At 45.5% G+C, this 21,837-nt stretch overlaps 2 protein-coding genes and 1 long non-coding RNA gene across 3 annotated transcripts in view; 2 read left to right on the plus strand and 1 right to left on the minus strand.

Moving 5' to 3' along the window:
* The window catches only part of LOC143377254 (uncharacterized), a 134,513-nt gene that overhangs the window by 385 nt on the left and 112,291 nt on the right, over positions 1 to 21,837 (minus strand). The gene's annotated exons all lie outside the window — the stretch shown is intronic.
* On the plus strand, positions 7,022 to 8,999 carry LOC143377048 (uncharacterized). The gene is given in 3 exon segments (XM_076827960.1): positions 7,022 to 8,121; positions 8,202 to 8,419; positions 8,983 to 8,999. Coding segments are annotated over 3 exon segments (1,335 nt in total).
* On the plus strand, positions 8,995 to 10,805 carry LOC143377235 (uncharacterized). The gene is made up of 2 exons (XM_076828302.1): positions 8,995 to 9,156; positions 9,345 to 10,805. Exon 2 carries the CDS (start codon positions 9,392 to 9,394, stop codon positions 9,998 to 10,000), a length of 609 nt encoding a protein of 202 aa, XP_076684417.1. The 5' UTR covers positions 8,995 to 9,156; positions 9,345 to 9,391; the 3' UTR covers positions 10,001 to 10,805.

Raw genomic sequence — 21,837 nt, forward strand, 5'->3', positions numbered from 1 at the left:
CCACCACCATCTGACGATCGTGGATTTGTCAGTTGGAGTTCTTGGCCCCCGAAGGGTATGGTGGAGTAACGGAAATGCTGGTTGGCTCCGCCTGAACGTAGCCATGTGGCTGTTATTTATTCTTATTGTTAGCGTAATAGTTGTATGCGTTACGAAGCTATGCGTAGACCAATACGAGATGAAGCTATGAAGATAGAATCAATGTTCTAACCAATAAAACTCCTGAATTTTTTCGGAGCAAACGCACACCTATTCTGATGTATGTACATACTTCTACGATCGTCTGTCAAGCTGTCATTCAATAGGCAGACGCCATCGCGAAAAGACGTATCGAGATTACCACATTATCCTTGTATAAGACGTTTCTTGTTGTTCACCATTCTTGCAGTTTCATGTTGTGTTGTTGTATTAAACCTTATTCTGCCAAACCGAGCAACCCCCGTTACACGAAAACGTAACAATGGTGTCAGAAGAGGGATGCCCACCCGCGCATCCGCGGCCTCTACGAACATTTCTCCTGCAGCGACGGGTGATGCCTCTATACAGGAGCTGTTCACCTCCCTCCAGTTAAGCATCGTGGGACAGATGCGGGAACAGCGGAGGGACGACGAAGCCCGCTGGCAGAGGCAAGACCGTCGCAGGAACGAGAAGGAAGCCGCCGACCGACAGACACAAGTGGCTTTCGAGGCGCGCATGTCGAACATGGAGGAACGAATTCAGATCGTAACTGCCTCATTACAAAACGGCCATAGTTCGGTTGGTAGCGGCGCGAACCCTCGGGGTGAGGAGAATGTGCCTGATGTAAATAGTGTTGTAAATAGTGTTCCCCCGGTGCATATCCCCGCAACCGTCAGTGTGCCCGCCGCTGCCCCATTGTCGGAACCGCACGTTTTCAATTTGGGATACGCTGTGAAACGGACAATGTTTGATGGGAAAAATTCGTGGGAGGTGTACAAGGTGCAATTGGAAACGATCGCGCGCGCAAATGGTTGGAATGACCAAAAAAAGGCTACAGCCTTAATCGCTTCCCTCGGGGGCACTGCAAGGAGCGTCCTCACAACGCTCTTCGCTGCCAAATGCAAAAATTTCGCGGAATTGGTTTTGGCGCTCGAATTCCGTTACGGGGCGAAAAATCTGTCGAACTTAAACTACGTACTCTTCCAGAGCCATAGGCAGCGGAGGGATGAAAGCATCTTCTCGCTCGCCACCAAAATTGAACGTTTAGCGCAGTCCGCGTTCGCCGACTGCCCGGTAGAAACCCGTGACGAACTCGCCGCGTCTCAATTTGTAACGGCATTGTCAAGCTCTGTCATGCCGCGAGAACTGCGACTCGGCGGGTTCACGACCCTAAGAGCCGCATTGACCAGAGCTCTAGAAATCAAGACCGTTGAGACGATGTCTCGCGGCCCCCCGGTCGAGTCACGAAATAGGTACTCAGAAAAACGGAAGGCTAAACCCTCCGACAATTCAAGGTACCCAGAAAAGAGGAGCAGGCCAACCAAACCCGAGGATCGAACAAACTGCCCACCAAGAACCTGCTGGCGCTGTGGCAAAACGGGTCACCTGCAAAAGGACTGTTTCAAGGCCAAGAACAGCCAGACAAGAGTAGCCCCTCTAAAGAAGTCCCATCAGGGAAACGGGAAGAGGACGGCGTAAGGGGAAGACGCCGGTCCGTAAGTAACAGTCCCCCGGTCGTCAAGAGTGTGACGATGCAGGCGACGACTGGGCGTCAATGGAATCCGCCCGACGAGATTTACGTATGTGGGGAAATCATTGGTAAACCTTGTAAGATTATTCTAGATACGGGTTCTCCTATCAACCTTCTGGACAAAGAGCTACGCCATCGGGAAGGAAAAGCCCACGAAAACGCTGATGGACTTTCACGAAGACTGCGTCGAAGAAAATTGTAAGAACTGCGATCGACTGGAGAAGAAAGAAGCAGAAGAAGAAGTGCATACCACAAAGAAGATTCACAGGATATTTTGCGACGAAAGGAAGAGCGAGTGGAAACGAAGTCAGGAGAAGGATGAAGAGATCGGCTTCATCCTTAAAAAGAAGGGGGAAGGAGAGAAGCCCGGCTGTCAAGACGTTGCTCGTTTCTGCCTGCAGCTGAAATATTACTGGACAATCTGGGACTCGCTGGAAGTTCACGAAGGTTTGCTTTTCAGGAAATGGGAGTCCCACGATGGTACAACAATCGTGGCTTTTGGTGATGCCGCGCGAAAGAGTTGCAGGAGTACTAAAGGATTCCCATGATGCGCCAGCAGCTGGACACTTCGGAGTGAACAAGACCTTGGCGAAGATCCGCCAACAGTTCTTCTGGCCTACGTGTCCACAGGACGTTCAAGAGTGGTGCCGGCGGAACACGGAAGGAACTTCGAATCCTCCGTGTTCAAGGAATTGCTGAAACTGTTGGGAATCAGGAAAACGCGAACAACTCCCCTGCATCCTCAATCTGATGGGCTGGTGGAACGTTTGAATAGGACATTGCTGCAATATCTCGCGATGTTTGTTTCAGAGCACCAGCGAGATTGGGACGAGTGGATTCCCATGTTTCTCCTCGCTTATACAGGGTGTCCCACTAAGGAATGGACAGCGCGATATCTCTTAAAGTATTGTCGATAAAAATATAAAAAAATAGGGAATTGCATGGTTCGAGGGGGCCCATTTATTAGCGCGAACGAATTTTGTTTTCGATTATTATTTTAAAAGATACGATGGTCAAGTTCGGTTATTCAAATGGAACTATTTTTTTTGAAGACCTGAGTTGATAGTGCGTTCCAAGACAAATTCAATAAGCTTTAATGTATACACTTTATTTCCACTGGTTTTTAAAATATTGCGCTTGCAAATTTACTGATTTTCACTGCAAGAAACCCCTCTGGAATGGCAAAAACCGGGGGCGGACTTACTGGCGCCACGGGTGGCACTGCCTGTTGAAATGGATACTTACCTGCCAAAGGTCTACGCCAGAAATGGCAGGCCCAAAGGCTGGACAATTCTTTTCCGTCAGAAATGCTACTTAGGTAGGTACATCTGCGGTATCGAGAAGCGCATCGTTACTTTTATTTCGCACTTGCTTCTACGCTCGGATGGCCGGTACTTTTGGGAGGGATGCAAGTTGGATTGGTTAGGTTAGGAGGAGTGAAAGTTGCTAGACTAAATTTCAACCATAGGGAGCAGATTGTATCAGAACCAATCGGATTTGCTGCTCAGGTACACGACACCATCCAAAGTTAAGGGTCGCAACGTCAAGTGCGTCCGGGTTAATGTACCCAATATTCACTTCACTGCACGCCTACTAACACTGATCACTTAATTTATTTTTCATGGAACGTGTTGTTCTTACGTTATGAAAATTTTTGGAAATGAATGAGAACTTGGCGTTCGGAGCCGTGGGTATTTCTGCGCAAATTCTCACACTGCAGCACTTGCGTCCCCGTTGTTCGGGGGGTTCACTCAGAACCTCGAGTAATACTCTTGAGCAGAGAACATTTCTGCGACGCGATTGCTTGCTGACTGATAAGATTTTTTTGCCAAGCGACTTCTTCTACCCCCAAATAGTTTCTCTCGTTCCATTATGAGTTGGCCCCCACCAGCACAAGAGGCATCAGGTGAAAGAAGCCAGCACATTTTCGAAACACACGTGCTTCGCAGAAGTGCAACGAACGGACTATCGTGCACTTTTACAAAAGTCCGCGTTCCGTTCTTTTACTGCCAATGTAGCCATTGCTTCGAGGTAGGCAGCAGACACCACGTGTTTCGGTTCGAAAGGGTCCGAAGAGAAGAGAAACAGACAGTGTTCGAGTTGCTATAAAGAAGAAAATCCTGTTTCCTGTTTCCCTTTTCCGATACCCTGAGTTCATGTCTGCTACGAGGCGGAACGAACTAAGCCATAAATTACCCAAAACTGTAGTAAACCGTTGTCTACCGTCGACTAACGGGACAATATGGTCATAAACCGCGACCCTAGCGAAATGCTCTGGCCGATCAGCCTGATGAATTTTTGGCAACTACCAATTAAAAAGTATTATTCAACACCAATGCGGCTCGCAAAGAGACACAGGAAGAAAGAAAGCTATAGTTTGCTGACTGCGCGTAGTCCCGCCTGCTTCGTCCTACCTTAAAATTAAAGACGGATCCCTTATCTCTCGAGTATAAACACGCGCTTGAATTTCAAAAGAAAAGCACGCGTCGACGTATTCCGTGCGAGAGACGGTGGGCTTGAAGTCCGATTGGCCCCAAACTAACCAATCTGCCTTGCATCCCTCCCAAACGGCCACTGCCCTGAAAAGGCCCTCTTCACAGCAATATCGCCCCCATAAGGCCCACCTCCTCTCGCACGGAATACGTCGACGCGTGCTTTTGTTTTGAAATTCGAGCACGTGTTTATACTCGAGAGATAAACAGGCCCGATTGGTTAGTTTGGGGCCAATCGAACTATAAAGCCCACCTTTTCTCGTACGGAATACGTCAACGCGTATTGTCCTTGAATTGCGCCCCGTCTCAGGTAAAGCAACCGCGCGCGATTACAGTCAGCTGACCGTACCGCTACCACCCCCTATTTCCTCACTTAGGTCAAACAACAGGTCGACAGAAGAATTGCAGGAGAATTTTACTATCCCACTCTTGGCCAATGACACTGTTTTTATAATAATCAGATTTGTAAGTTTCAGCTTGTCATTATCTTCATTATGTGTTGAAAAAGTGACATTGCTCAATGGTAACCACGAGAAGGTGGTGGGCTCTTTCCATCAGGAGAGGATAAGGATGGGTCTGGAGGATGGCATGGATAACAGTCAAATGACGGGGTTAGTAGTAAGGCTAGGCGGGTTCTAGACCAGGTCCTCTGTGGCGAGCGCGGGGCGGGGGGAAGTGAGGGCGCGCGGGGGAGCGCGGCGGAGAGAATCATTGGCGCGGGGCCTGCGGGGAGTGGAAGAGCGGTTGCGCGCGCACGAGCCACGGAGTGGGGGAAGCCGTAATCGTGGAGGGGATCAGTCCGGGCCGAACCGCCGCGGAGGCCTCTCCAGACCTGGCCCATCATCGGAAATTTTTCAGAGGGAGGCATTGACCCCCGAAAAAATCTCTTTCAGAACTTGGCCCACCCGAAAATTCTTTCAGACCTAACCCAGGGTGGGGACTGTCCTAGAAATTTTTTTTTCCAAACCAATATGCATCAGAAATTGTTTCGGACAATGTAGGGAAAGATCGGCGTTTCTCAACACCGCGTCTTCGAGGGAAAGAGACGGAGAATTACTTTAACCTTAAAATTCTAGGAGAGACAGGGACACCACTACATAGGGGATAGAATCGCATGCATTCTAAAGCTAACAGTATTTCAAAGCGTTCCGATTTAAGGTCGCTGCGTTTCGCGCGATCTCGCGTAATTCGACTCCTCTGGAGCAGCCGTGCAGGGTGATGTCACTTGGCAGCGCGAAGAACGAAATAGAATTATGCAGCGTAAGCAGAAATCTTTTTTTCTCAACGCAGAGAAATAATAATTATTGAAACGGCGAATCTTAAAAATTAGGCGGTGAGAGGAGGAACACGGGTGAATGAAATGGAGAAATAATATACGTTTAAGATATATATTGTTACAAATCATAAAATTAAAAGAATATAATTTAACATTTTTTACTACGAGCATCATCCACAATACGATTGATTGCACATGCTAACAATTCACAATCGATCAATGAATGCTGTTCGAAGTGTTCGCTTTCAGAAATTAATTTTACATAATCTGTTGGCGCGATAGCGCTACGTAGAACGTCTACGAAAGTGGCATATTTACTGCTTACAGAGTACATATTTTCAGTTAGCCACGTGTACATATGTTCAATGCAATGATTGTACGCGAATAGTTTACACATCGTGGCTTCAGTCATATATATGACAACGCGATTATCGGTGATTTTAATAAGTTGATCATCATGCATACGCGTGAACTCTAGTCGTAAATGATCAATTATAATGTGAGTTTGGAGCGATGTTGCGTTGCTGCGTAATCGTTGGAGTATGTCCACCTCGTTTTGTAGCAGGAGCTTCCACGTAGATATAGAAAAGCTTAACTCGCTGCCTTTATTGTCGGCTATGGCGATCTCGACGTGACCCAAATCCATACCAATGCGAATTCCTATAGTTAGACGTTTATAAGCTGTTGCAGTTAGTGGATAATCACGCCCCAGGATCCGTACGATTGATGGTTTCGATGTTTTCATCGTTTTTAGCGATACGGATCCAGAACTGTAAAAAACAAGTACATGAAATTGATACTTCGGTCGTTTGCGTTTACAGTGAATGAAGTAAATGAAAAGTGTATAGTAACGCGTACATACCTCAAATTGGATTGTTGATGATGTTGGTGCTGCTGTTGTTGGCACTTATTTGGAAACCCACCATCGTTGCCGGCTGCGTAAGATGAATCGTTTAAGCTGTGTTTGTACATTTTGATGTGCACTATATTTTTTACGGAGTACCGTCTGTTCCGTCAAAGTCACTGAGGCTACTGAGCGATTGATGGAATAGCGTCCAAGAGCTCGGCTTAAATAGAGGTGCAATTGCCTCCCCCACCACAGTATTTTATTTTAAAGCTACCAATTTTTCCATAATGTTTTCCAATCTTAACATCGCAGCATATCGCGCGATTGTATGTAATTTGAGCCCCACCTTCAAGGATAAAAGTCTCGACACGTGTTGAATGTAATATAATATCTGTGAAAGCGCCGAATCTTAGAATTATGCGGTGTTAGCAGAAACTGTGTCGGATGATTTTGTGCGCTAATTCGTCATACGCGCGAATCATAGAAAGAATTATGCTGTATCGGCAGAAACTGCACAGAACCATGCTGGGACGGATCGTCGTTTTTGCATGCGGTGCATTCGAGGGATGGGAGTACGCCAAAAGAGTTAGGCAGAGATACCAAACCATGGTATCAGTCTTAAAAGCGCACTCTAAACTGCACAAAGTCTCAAATCGCTGCAACGTGTTGCGCGGAAAAGACACATTCCATTTACAACCATGGGAGAATTCGCGCAAGTAAAACGTCAATTGTTGGATCAATCTGCACGATTTATTTCACGCGAAGAGTACCTCGCGTGGGAAGAACGGTGCAACGAGTGCATCGGAACGTTGGAAGAACACAGCCGAGTGAAACGCCCGCGATTATCGATCGGTGTTCAGCAATCGCTGATTACTCGAATCGCGCGGCTCGAAGGATTAAAATATTCGTTGCACGGACGTTTCGTGCATGAAGGTGCCGGACATTCGAGCACAGGACTTTTGTGGCGCGAAATAGACACTGCGTTCGATAGTCGCGTATTAACTGGTGCCGTGTTAAATTCGAATTATATCGAGCCGCGCAACTTCCTCCAGGATGCGGGGACCATTGTGCTGGAGCATGTGCGGGGAGCTTTGAGGAAACATCAGAGCCTCAAAGTGAACACTGTGTTTAACGGTGAATTTGTGGCGGGTGACAAGCATGGTTGTAAAAGCATCAACACCCGAAACTGCGAACTCTTCAACACATCCGATCTGCAGGAGTGGTACCAGCGATGTGTCGTCGAACCCACCCTGGTATCGCTGGAAGAGTTCCAGGAACGCGATAGCGGATGAGCATTGACGACGATTCTCAACCTAACCGTCAATGTTAATAAGTACAATCCGCTGCGTGCCGGGTGTCACTTCAAGTTGCCTCGGAAATTGTCGCTGAAGAAGGCGACGATTAGTGTGCAATCCCCGGACAATGCATGTTTCGCGTGGGCAGTGGTGGCAGCTCTCCATCCAGCCGAAATACACGTTGATCGCTCAAGTTCATACCCCAACTATGCATCCGTGCTAAATCTCCAGGGCATTCAGTTTCCAATGTCCCTGGAGCAGCTTGGGAAGTTTGAGCGGCAGAACGGCATCTCCGTCAACGTGTACACCTTCGGGATGGAGAAAGGATCGACGGTCTTTCCGCTGCGCCTCACCAGCCAAAAGAGGGATCGACACGTCAATCTGCTCTACACGCCGAATCATGAGCACGGCGATGTAGGGCACTTTGTGCTGATCAAGGACTTATCCCGGCTGGTGAGCGCACAGTTGAGCAAGAAGAAGGCAAAGAAATTCATCTGTGATCGGTATGTATATAAATTTATGAAACGTTGAAAAAATATCGTTGAAAAAAAAAATTAAATAAAAAATTTTTGATTTTTTGCAGATGCATGCACTACTTTGGATCTGCCGAGAAGTTGGAGGCCCATTCGCTGGACTGCGGGCAAATGAATGATTGCGCCATCCTGTTGCCCAGTGAAGGAAACAATCTGCTCAAATTCAGCAACCACTGTATGAAGGAGCGGCTCCCCTTCGTGGTGTACTCTGATCTTGAGTGCATCATTGAAAAAACAGAGGACAATCACCGAATGGGTGAAATGGATAGTAAATTGCGCGCGTATCAACACCATAAACTGCACAGCATTGCATATTATATGCATTGCTCGTACGATACATCACTGTCGACGTATCGATGTCGCCGCGACGCGGATTGTGTTTCATGGTTCGTCAACGAACTGGAAAATTTTGCAAACTTCGCCAAACCCATTCTGACCAGCAATGTTCCCATGCTTGATTTAACTCCCGAACAATGGACGACATTTCGCGATGCAACACACTGTCATATTTACGAAGAACCATTCAAGGCTGAAGATGTACGAGTTCGCGATCATTGCCATCTATCCGGACGGTTTAGAGGCCCAGCACATTCGGAGTGCAAATTATAAAAATGCGTTTTACATTCCTATAGTTTTCCATAATTTATCCGGCTACGATTCGTATTTCATTATCGAGGAAATAGCTACCGCTTTCGAAGGCAGCGTTGACGTATTGCCCATAACGAAAGAAAAGTACATTTCATTCACAGAAAATGTTGAAGATACGGCTGACTCAGACTCGCGAAAATGTATTAAATTGCGATTCATCGATTCGTACGAATTTCTCAATAGCTGTCTCGACAAATTAGCATCTTTTCTTAGCGCGGATAAATTAAAAATTTTACGATCCGAATTTGAAACATTATCCATCGAAGATTTCAATTTATTGACGCGAAAGGGTGTATTTCCATACGAATACCTTGATTGTGCGAACAAGCTGCAGGATCCATGCTTACCACCGCGCGAGTCATTCTACAGTTCGTTAACGGGTGAGACTGTATCCGAGAGCGATTACGCACACGCCGAGATTGTCTGGCAGCGTTTCGGGATTAGAACCTTGGGCGAATACAGCGACTTGTATTTGAAAACAGATGTCTTGTTATTGGCAGATATTTGTGAAAATTTTCGCGAAAGTTGTATCAAGAGTTACGGAGTAGATTCAGCGCATTATTATACTTTACCTGGCCTTACGTGGGATGCCATGCTAAAACATACCAAAATTACATTCGAATTGCTCACAGACGTTGATATGGTCATGTTTATCGAACGCGGTATACGTGGCGGTTTAAGCCAATGTTCCGGAAGATACGCACACGCCAATAACAAGTACATGTCATCGTACGACCCATCGGAACAGTCATCGTACTTGATGTACTTTGACGTGAACAATTTGTACGGATGGGCAATGTGCCAGCCCCTACCATACGCCAAATTTCAATGGGTCGAAGATGTCGCAAATTTTGACGTGTCTTCGATCGCTGTCGATTCGCCCATGGGATACATTCTCGAGGTAGATCTGGAATATCCGCAACGTCTGCACGACGCTCACGCCGATCTACCGTTCTGCCCGACGCGTGCCAAACCACCTGGCAGCAGACAGGACAAGTTACTCGCGACGGTATACGATAAGCAGCGTTACGTTATCCATTATCGCAACCTGCAGCAGTGCACGAGTCACGGTCTTCGTATTACAAAGATACACCGCGCGCTTCAATTCGCTCAATCTCCCTGGCTCCGCGATTACATCGAACTCAATACACGGTTTAGAACATGCGCGACAAACGACTTTGAAAAAATTTGTACAAATTGATGAACAACGCGGTATTCGGTAAAACTATGGAAAATGTGCGAAATCAGGTGGAGATAAAACTTTTAACACATTGGGAAGGACGATATGGCGCGGAGGCAACGATCGCGAAACCGAATTTCCACAGCAGAAGTGTTTTTTCGGAAAATTTAATAGCTGTTGAATTGCGAAAACTCGAGGTGAAATTCAACAAATCGATATACGTGGGTATGTGCATTCTAGACATATGAAAAATTTGTTTGTACGAATTTCATCACGAGTACATGTCTCCCCTGCACGCTCAAAATTGTAAAATTCTATACACAGACACTGATAGCCTCATCTATCACATTCAATGCGATGATATCTACGAGTCCATGAAACGCAATATCGATGGATTCGACACAAGCGATTATCCTACTGACAATCCATATAATATGCCCCGCTTAAATAAGAAGGTCCCGGGGCTGATGAAGGACGAAAATAATGGGATGATATTGACCGAATTCGTAGGTCTTAGAGCGAAAATGTATGCACTTCACGTAAACGGCAAAAAAGATACGAAAAAGGCGAAAGGCGTCAAGACCAACGTCATAGCCAGAACGATAACTTTCGACGACTACGCGCAGTGTTTGCAAAAGGAGATCGAAATGGTTCGCAGGCAATCATGCATACGGTCGAAATTGCACAAAGTGTACACAATTTCGGAATCCAAAATCGCTCTAAGTCCATACGATGACAAACGGTATATCGTACCCGATTCAACTGACACGCTGCCCTGGGGACATTATAGAATACCATTGTAAAATAAAAAATTATTGTATTTATTAACTCGTTCTTATAAATAGCGGAATTATTGCATAAAAATAAAATAAAATTCTTTGCACATGTATAGGAATAGTGGAATTATGTAAAATAAAATTGCTCACACATATATATCATTGTATTTTATTGAATCATGTATTATTATTATTATTATTTTACAATACATTATTTTTATTTATCCAAGAATTGTGTGATTTATCAAACCCCAGCCACTTGACGTATACCTTATCCCCCTTTCTACGCAGCACTTTTTCCACTAGATACACATCAGGATCGGTGACGCGTTGCAGCTCGTGTTCATAGAATCCTCCGGCAACGGGTTTTCCACAGGAATCGACGAGCAGATACGTCGCGGGATTAGTTGCCTGTACTTTGGCTATCTCGAACACCTCCGTTGTCCAATTCGGCGTATAGCCTTTATCGAAGATGGTTTTAAATTTGCTCACGCGCACAAACTCGCCCAACTCGAATCTCGCTGGAGCAGCGATCTTTAGGTTGCTGTATACGGTGGCTAGCAGCTTGTCGGCGATCGCAGGGGTAACATCGCAAGGACGCATTCCGATGGTTCTATGTTTTCGCGCGTTATACTCTGCAAGTAGACGCGGTAGCGCATCGGTCCATCTATAGGTTCCATTGAGCGTAAACAGTTTCCACATATTGTTCTTCAAAGTTCGATTGAAACGTTCTACGACGGAGGCCTTCATCACTGAATACGTTGAATAATGATTAATGTCGTGCTTCTTCAAGAGTTTCTGCACATCGGTGTTGTAAAATTCTTTTCCTTGATCGGTTTGCAAATTTTTCGGATATCGATCTCTAAATATCTTTGCAATCGCTTTAGTCACCTCAGCGCCACTTTTAGTCTTGAGCGGCAACGCCCATGCATACTTGCTCAACACATCGATGACGGTGAGTATGTAGTGGTGACCCTGGTTGAATCGCGAGTATGGACGCATTTCTACAATGTCAGCTTGCCACAGATCGTCGTATCCACGCACTATGACGCGCCTCCGAAGAAAATGTCTTCGAGCTGGAGCGTGCTATTCCTCCACAAGTTGTAGCTTCTTGTGGCCATGGTTTTCTTCACTCATGGATTTCGATAATGGCTGCATGTTTGATCGCAGATGTATCTTTGCCACGAATGATGTGATAATTATCGTGTACGTGCATTATGTGCTCTCCACCGCCCCAAGGAAATTCTGGACAAGTTCAACCGTCTCGCATGATTCTCCTTCGCATTGTTGCTGCGGGATAGGATTCAGTGCTTGCGATATCTTTTGAACGCTGTTTTGCAACGTCAGCATATCTCTCTGAAACGCGACCAGCTTCATCTCTAATTCTTCCTGCTGCTCTCTCAAAAGTTTAATGCTCTTTTCCACATATAGTTTATTAACGGCATCTGTGTCGGCCACCGGCTAAGCTACGCGTCGTATCTTGCGCGATTTTGCATCAAAGTCGGCACCGGTCACGCAAAGAGCGTTATCACGCATATAATTTCGAAGCATGCCGCTCCATTTGTAATAGTCCATTGTAGCTGCTCCACTCTTCTCGAGCGATACCCCAAATTTGTTGATCGGCATCTCGACGCATACAGTGCACATCATCGGCGTGCGGTTTAATTTATAATGAGGCCTGCCTCGCGGAGTTCCTCGATAATCGATAGAATTTCGTTGTCGTGCGAGTTGTTACCCGCCTGACGCGACGCTTCCAGCAAACGCAATCGATCCACCAGCTCGTTGGGATCATCCCAGTGCACATAATCGATCTTGTTATCGTTTACCACCATGACTCGCGATGTCCTTAGACCTTTCCCCGCTTTACTGGTCAATACACGGGGTAGTAGTGGCGCAATTACATGTTTGTACTTGTATCCCTTGTTACCCAATATGGGGTTTTGTGCGCTATGGCCACGTCTGTGAGCATTCGTCATCAGCAGTATACTTTTGTATTTTTGTTTATCAGCATCTGTGTATATAGCATCATCGGGAATTCTCTTGAAAATCAGTTCGTACAGATCGGGCGTTCCTCCATATCTTACACCGTCTATGATTATATTATCATCCTTGTCCATATCGAAAACCTTATCCCTCAGCATCATTCCACTACCACCAAAGTGTACACCGCACACATAATCTATGGTCGTATCCCTATCTCCACTTAGGATTGCGCTCATGTATTTTTGTCCCAGCGGACCGAAATGGTTGCGAAACGTTTCTTGCCCCTCGGATGTTTGGAGTTGCTCTCTAATAGATGCTGCAAGCGACTCATCGGCAGAAGTTTCATACACGTCTTCGTCATCATTAGTTGTGAGCGACTGTACATCGAGAAATGTATTTATTGACGCAGGAGGAACCGTGGAATCGTTTGATGCGACATTCAACCGTTTCCGCTTCGATTGAACTGGTGTGGAGGTTACGAGCGAATTTTCCAATGACATGTATGACTGTTTACTATTTCTTTTACACGATGCGTTCCATTTCGGCCGGATTTTTGTTTTAGGCGTTAATGTTTCAATGCTCATACTCGTCGCAGGTGATATGTCAGCTTCTGTCTCAGCAGTATTTTCCACAATATGTTTTAAGGGCTCGGTAATAGGTTTAAAGTATCTTTCCAGCGCGATATCTTCATCCATCTTGTCAGTCTTCAAAGACTGATGTTTCCTGCGAATGGATTCGCTGGTTTCTGCAATTTCCATCGCTATTCTCTCGCGATCCTTAATCTCCTGACTACTAATCATCATTGTATCGCAGACGTTGCTTTCCCACCGACGTGTTGACGACGATTGAGCATCTCACGGTACCGCAAACTCGTTAAATCCCTTTCTATAACGTCCATTGGACATTGCGCTATCTTTATCTATCACCATGAAACCATACTCCCGCTGCCAACAATTACGACACAAAGCGCAGAAATCCTCGTAAGACATATCAGTGTTTACATGATCGTTGTACGCATGTTTCAAGTTGGTACCATCCTGCTTAAACAGTATCAACAGATTCGCATTGTCGCGTATAAGATGTTTGGGAATCTTTGCATACGTCTGACAGAGATAGAAGCAGTCGACGTTCGAGTGGCGCCCCATTGCAAAGTATTCCCTTATCGTATCTTGCTTGTCGCATGCCACGTCATCAAAGATAAAAATGGAATTCGGAAGCGATTCGCTCGGTGGGATGACGTCACTGTTATTTGAAAATGTAAAGTAGCCAATTTCATCTATCGGAGTCAATAAATTCTCCAAATACTTATATTTTGGCTGTTGCAACGACTTGGAATACACGTACACGTTCTCGAAGCACACGCCGTGAGGACTTTCCAACAAGCTGACCAGCACGTTGGTCTTTCCACAATTTGATGGGCCACAAATGAGGCAGCGTATAGTGTTTGGTAGCATGCTACCGTGTCTGCGTCTCGTTTTCGGAGACATCATTTGCGATTTATCATCAAAATTGGTCACGCGTATCGCCACAGGTTGTCGCACGAATCGCATCCTCTTCGTGAACTGCGAAAAAAGATTTTGATACGTCGAAGCTGCGGTGCGCTCTATTTATAGGCTCGCGCCGAAGCAAAACACCTCATTATTCAAAATGCTTCTGATCCTGTCGGATAATTGTGATATTCGAGACCTAACCGCCGAGCAGTTGAAATATATACCAAAGATTATTCTACTGCGAGAGTTTGGCAGACACATCGATCAGTTGTGGGACAGACTCCCCGAGCATATAAAAGCCGATTCTGAGGTTCAGCAGTATCGTCGGTGCTTGGAACATTATAATCGCCCTTGGCAGCGAACGCATATCGACGGTCCAGCACCATTGATTAAAAACTGCAGCGAATGTCGCCGAAGAGAGTAAAGAAAGGTTGTGGTCTCTTAAATCGGGCGATAAACGCGTTACCTATCGAATTACATATTCCGGGATATCAGTTTTGTGGTCCAGGAACTCATCTGGCAAAACGATTGGCTAGAGGCAATCGAGGCATCAATCCGTTGGACGCAGCGTGTCGCGAACACGATATTGCATATTCGCGTAGCAACGACCTCGGTGAAAGGCACACGGCAGATAAGGTTCTCGCTGACAAAGCGCGAAAACGCATCGTTGCGCGAGACTCGACTCTGGGTGAAAGAGGTGCTGCTACACCTGTTTGGGCAGCTATGAAAGCTAAGACGAAAATCGGAATGGGGATGAAAACAAAATCCCGCAAAAGGACTGTAAGCAGAGCATCGCAAAAGCGGATACTTCCGGTGGCAAAACGAGGTGGCATATTACCACTTCTCCCGCTGCTAGGTATTCTCGGATCATTAGCCGGTGGAGCAGCGGGGATCGCCAAGGCGGTAAACGATAATAAGGCGGCGCAACATCAGCTGCAGGAAATGCAGCGTCATAATCGCACCATGGAAGGTCGCGGACTTTATCTCGCATCATACAAGCGCGGACAGGGAATATCGAAACAAAAAAAAAACGCCGAAAAGAAAATAAAAATGCCCGAGGGCGTAACTACAGATGCGCAATTGGGGGAGTTGGCAAAACGTATGCGCATTCCATTTTTTAGAGGTGTTTTTATGCGCAATGCACTACCTGTTGGAGGAGTACGTCGAAACGAGAGCGGTATCGTGAATTTGGATAATGTCGAGGGACCGGGGACTCATTGGGTGGCTTATGCGAAGAGGGGGCGTCGAGCTGTATACTTCGACTGCTTTGGCAATCTTCGACCGCCTAAGGAATTGGTACAATATCTGGATAAAGATGTCGTGAAAATTGAATACAATCACGCGCCTTATCAGGAGTACAATCAGAGCAATTGTGGTCAACTATGTCTACGCTTTCTACAAACGATTACCCGCAAATTTAAGGATTGACTTCTCACCACTTTGATTCAGTACGAGTCCAGTCGTACAGCTTGGAATATGTCGGTAACATTCACTCTAACCGGCAAGAGTAGCACCCTCGCGGTGAGCTATTTTCCACCCATAGATTTGAGCGACGATGATTACGAGCTTAGCCTAACAACCCTTGAAACTTACCATACAATACCCAACATCGACTCGAGCAACGATAAATTCTACTTCACCACAAACTATGAGACCAACAGCAGCGTCGACACCATCCATGAATACATTACGATTCCCCACGGTTCATACGAATTAGACGCCATTGTCAAGTATTTGAAACAACGATTACTCGAGCGGTATCCTCAAAAACTCGATGGCACCGATGCCAACGATGGCAGCGACAACGATGAGTATCCTATAGTGTTGCGCCCCAACAACAACACCATGAAAAGTGAGCTGTACTGCTCATTCATTGTAGACTTTACGAAGCCCAATAACATTGGATCGTTACTGGGTTTCTCGACGAATCGCGTATTAGAACCGGGACAGTGGCACGAATCGGACGATCCGATTAATATCATGAATGTGAACATTATTCGCGTAGAATGTAGCGTGACCGCTGGCGCGTACAGCAATGGGAAGCGCGTACATACGATACATGAATTTTCTCCCAGAGTACCGCCGGGATATAAGATATCGGAAACGCCCGCGCAGATCATTTACCTTCCAATCACCGCACAGGTCATTTCGGATCTAACGATACGCGTTGTGGATCAAGACGGACGGTTGCTTGATTTTCGAGGTGAAGAGATTACCATCAGACTGCACGTACGACGACGTCGATGATAATACATGTGGTGCGGTCGAATGAGATGCTTGTGTTGAACGACTCCAGAAACACGTTTCTTCCAAACGAAATTGTTTGCAACAACAACAACAACAAGAAGAAGAACAACAACAACTGCAACAGCTCTGATTACGCTAAAAGAAGAGGCTCAGTGCTGCGAACATTGCATTTTTGAAATCGCTGGGATTCATTGTACGCAATTAAGTTGAAAAATGACCGACATTCTAAGCATTGGCGCGAAGCCGACGTTTGATGATCGCATCGTCAAGCTTGAGACTCACACATACAACCCTTACGTCAACACGACGTTTGGATACAGCGATGAGATAAGAATACCTATACAGCAACAGGATTTATACACATTACCGTGTGAAAGTTTCCTCTACCTGGAGGGGAAATTGACGATAAATAAGCCGAATGATTAAACAACGGTGATGTTGGGACATAATTGCATGGCATTCATATTTGATGAGATTCGATACGAACTGAATGGTGTGGAGATTGATCGTAACAGAAACGTTGGAATAACTAGCACGCTTAAAAACTATGTATGGATGACATCCGATGAAGACAAAAATATGGAGAATGCGGGATGGGGCTTGAAACGGCACGATGAGCTAATAGTGAAAAATCATTTCAATTTTTGCATTCCGCTCAAATATTTGTTGGGATTTTGCGAGGACTGCAAACGCATGGTTATTAATGCACGTCACGAATTGATTTTAATACGATCGCGCAACGATAACAATTCTCTAATAGGATCGCCGACGTTGGAACCAGAAATTGAATTACTTAAAGTCCCCACCCTGGGTTAGGTCTGAAAGAATTTTCGGGTGGGCCAAGTTCTGTAAGAGATTTTTTCGGGGGTCAATGCCTCCCTCTGAAAAATTTCCGACGATGGGCCAGGTCTGGAGAGGCCTCCGCGGCGGTTCGGCCCGGACTGATCCCATCCACGATTACGGCTTCCCCCACTCCGCGGCTCGTGCGCGCGCAACCGCTCTTCCACTCCCCGCAGGCCCCACGCCAATGATTCTCTCCGCCGCGCTCCCCCGCGCTCCCTTCAGAGGACCTGGTCTAGAACCCGCCTAGCCTTACTACTGAAGTTAACGGTTCGAAGTAAGAAGGTAGTCGAAAGCGTCCAGTTCAGTTTAGTCTCATATACAGGGTGTCCCAAAAATGTCGGAGTTCCTTGAAAGGGGGGCCTCAGGGGATGATTTGAAACAACTTTTTCCTTAGCGAAAATATTGTCCGAAGCTTCGTTAACGAGATATTAACAAAAACCCCCGACCAATCAGAGCGCGCGCCTTCCGCCCGAGCTTCCGTTGTAGCGTTGGCTACGCGGTAGGCGGCTGCGCTTGTACTACGAAGGTACGAACAAGCAAGTCGGCATGCATCGAAGGAAACCGCGTTACACAGTTTTTTTTTAAAGCAAAATCTTAAATAATAATTGTTTGAAGTGAGAGGACAAGAAATACGCAAATTTCGTTTTCAAATAAGGCATAAACGAAAAGGTAATGTAACAAAACATGTACAACAAGTGATCATAATTCGGTATTGAGGTAAAAATCAGTAGTTTAATCACGGCCAACATAACTAAATTTAAAAAAGAATATTAAGTGTATGAATAAATTCTTTCAGATTGGATTTACATAATCGGTATAAAGCAACCGAATTTCTATCGCAGAGATATTCGTAAGCTACCAGAAAAATGGCAAAAGGTAATTAACAATAATGGAAATTATTTCGATGATTGAGTTGTTTTCATATTTTTTAAATCAAACTGTTATTGAACCCTAAAATCGAACAGAATTTATTTCTACACATAATAATCACTAATAAATTAAATAACACTCACCCCTTCGGGCATTCCTTTCCTTCCTTTTCGGAAACCTGTGTCACTATGTAGGTCACTGTGTCGATCCTGGTCATAGGTGGACGAAAAGATTTATGGTAGGGTTGCGCCCAGTGCTCAGCTGATCGCAGGTATACGACACCACCCGAAGGTAAGGATCGCAACGTCAAGTGCGTCCGAGTTAATGTACCGAATATTCATTTCACTGCACGGTCACTAACACTGATCACTTAATTTACTTTTCATGGAACGTGTTGTTCCTACGTTATAAAATTGGTGGCCCCGAAAGTGGCCAATTACTTTTAGTTGAGCAGTTGCTCGATGTGACCACCCTCAGCGTCTATGCACGCCTTGCAGCATCATTGACTCCATTGAGAATGATCTTGACGCCAAACGCCGAATCGTATCCTCGCTGGGGGTTTGGATGTGCGGGTATTCCCGTGCAAACGCTCGCACAGTAGCACTTGCGTCCCCGTTGATCCGAGCGTACACCCAGAACATGGCGTAACATTCTAGAGCGGAGAACATTTCTGGGACGAGATTGCTAGCTGACTGACAGGATTTTTTCCAAGCAACTTCCTCTAACCCCAAGTAGTTTCTCTCGTTCCATTATGAGTTAACTCCCACCAGAACAAGAGGCTTTAGGTAAAAAGAAGCCAGCACATTTTCGAAACACACGTTCTTTGCAGATGTGCAACGAACGACCCATCCTACACTTTCACCTAAGTCCGTGCTCCGTTCTTTTACTGCCAATGTACCCGTTGCTTCGAGATAGACAGCAGACACCACGTGTTTCGGTTCAAAAGGGCCCGAAGAGAAGAGAAACAGAAAGTCTTCGAGTTGCTATAAAGAAGAAAAGGCATACCAACCCTGTTTCCGTTTTCCAATATCCTGAGTTCACGTCAGCTACGAGGCGGAACCAGCTAAGTCATAAATTACCCAAAACAAATCGTTCTCTACCGCCGACTCGCAGGACAATACGGTCATAAACCGCGACCCTGGCGAAATGCTTTGGCCCATCAGCCTGATGAATTTTAAATACGTCTCGCGGAGAGACACAGGAAGAAAGGGGGTAACTCGTTTACTGCGTGTAGTCCCACCTGCTTCGTCCTTCCTTCCAATTAAAGGCAGGTCCCTTATCTCTCGAGTATAAGCACGCGCTCGAATTTCAAAACAAAAGCACGCGTTGACGTATTCCGTGCGAGAAAAGGTGAGCATGAAGTCCGATTGGTCGTAACCTAAAAAAATCTGCCCTGCATCTCTCCCAAACGGCCACTGTTATGAAGAGGCCCTCTTCACAGCAAATATCCCCTCCCTGAAGCCCACCTTCTCTCGCACGGAATACGTCGACGCGTGCTGTTTTGAACTTCAAGCGCGTGTTTATACTGGTGGGCCTTGGGGAGGAGACATGGCTGAGAAGAAGGCCTCGTCAAAACAGTGACCGTTTGGGAGAGATGCAGGGCAGATTGGTTAGAAGCAACGGGTACATTGGCAGTAAAAGAACGGAGCACGGACTTAGGTGAAAGTGTAGGATGGGTCGTTCGTTGCACATCTGCAAAGAACGTGTGTTTCGAAAATGTGCTGGCTTCTTTTTACCTAAAGCCTCTTGTTCTGGTGGGAGTTAACTCATAATGGAACGAGAGAAACTACTTGGGGTTAGAGGAAGTTGCTTGGAAAAAATCCTGTCAGTCAGCTAGCAATCTCGTCCCAGAAATGTTCTCCGCTCTAGAATGTTACGCCATGTTCTGGGTGTACGCTCGGATCAACGGGGACGCAAGTGCTACTGTGCGAGCGTTTGCACGGGAATACCCGCACATCCAAACCCCCAGCGAGGATACGATTCGGCGTTTGGCGTCAAGATCATTCTCAATGGAGTCAATGATGCTGCAAGGCGTGCATAGACGCTGAGGGTGGTCACATCGAGCAACTGCTCAACTAAAAGTAATTGGCCACTTTCGGGGCCACCAATTTTATAACGTAGGAACAACACGTTCCATGAAAAGTAAATTAAGTGATCACTGTTAGTGACCGTGCAGTGAAATGAATATTCGGTACATTAACTCGGACGCACTTGACGTTGCGATCCTTACCTTCGGGTGGTGTCGTATACCTGCGATCAGCTGAGCACTGGGCGCAACCCTACCATAAATCTTTTCGTCCACCTATGACCAGGATCGACACAGTGACCTACATAGTGACACAGGTTTCCGAAAAGGAAGGAAAGGAATGCCCGAAGGGGTGAGTGTTATTTAATTTATTAGTGATTATTATGTGTAGAAATAAATTCTGTTCGATTTTAGGGTTCAATAACAGTTTGATTTAAAAAATATGAAAACAACTCAATCATCGAAATAATTTCCATTATTGTTAATTACCTTTTGCCATTTTTCTGGTAGCTTACGAATATCTCTGCGATAGAAATTCGGTTGCTTTATACCGATTATGTAAATCCAATCTGAAAGAATTTATTCATACACTTAATATTCTTTTTTAAATTTAGTTATGTTGGCCGTGATTAAACTACTGATTTTTACCTCAATACCGAATTATGATCACTTGTTGTACATGTTTTGTTACATTACCTTTTCGTTTATGCCTTATTTGAAAACGAAATTTGCGTATTTCTTGTCCTCTCACTTCAAACAATTATTATTTAAGATTCTGCTTTAAAAAAAAAACTGTGTAACGCGGTTTCCTTCGATGCATGCCGACTTGCTTGTTCGTACCTTCGTAGTACAAGCGCAGCCGCCTACCGCGTAGCCAACGCTACAACGGAAGCTCGGGCGGAAGACGCGCGCTCTGATTGGTCGGGGGTATTTGTTAATATCTCGTTAACGAAGCTTCGGACAATATTTTCGCTAAGGAAAAAGTTGTTTCAAATCACCCCCTGAGTCACCCCTTTCAAGGAACTCCGACATTTTTGGGACACCCTGTATAAGTAAGCCGCAGGGCCAGTTCAGTTTAGTCTCTGTACAACGGACGAACCTCTACTTGTATTAAATATACATATTCTATTCCAAAAGGATTCCTGTTGTCTTTCGGTATTACAATCCCTTCACCTTTTATACTTGTGCGACGGTGACTAAAACGTATCGTGAGAATCTAAGAGTGCTCGATCTACAACTCTTGTGCGTCGTCAAGCCCAAACGTACGAACAATTAAATACGTCGACGAAAAGCGACAGCCCACAAATTATGATCGTACTCCTTCTCCGGTCAGTAGATGTAATATTATGATTACGTATTTCTTTGTCCAGATAATCCCATAGATGCTCTATGGGATTGATATGTGGTGATTATGGCGGGGTTTTCAAATATTTTGGTGTGTTATATAAAACCCTTTGCCTAGTATTATGTAATACTTTGGTGAGTTATATAAAACCATTTGCCTATTACATAATACTAGACAAATGGTTTATATAACACTCCAAAATATTTGAAAACCCCGCTATAATCACCATAATCAATCCCATAGAGCATCTATGGGATTATCTGGACAAAAAAATACGT

The sequence above is a fragment of the Andrena cerasifolii genome, chromosome 15, assembly GCF_050908995.1.
Source record: "Andrena cerasifolii isolate SP2316 chromosome 15, iyAndCera1_principal, whole genome shotgun sequence".
Taxonomy (NCBI): Eukaryota; Metazoa; Arthropoda; class Insecta; order Hymenoptera; family Andrenidae; genus Andrena; species Andrena cerasifolii.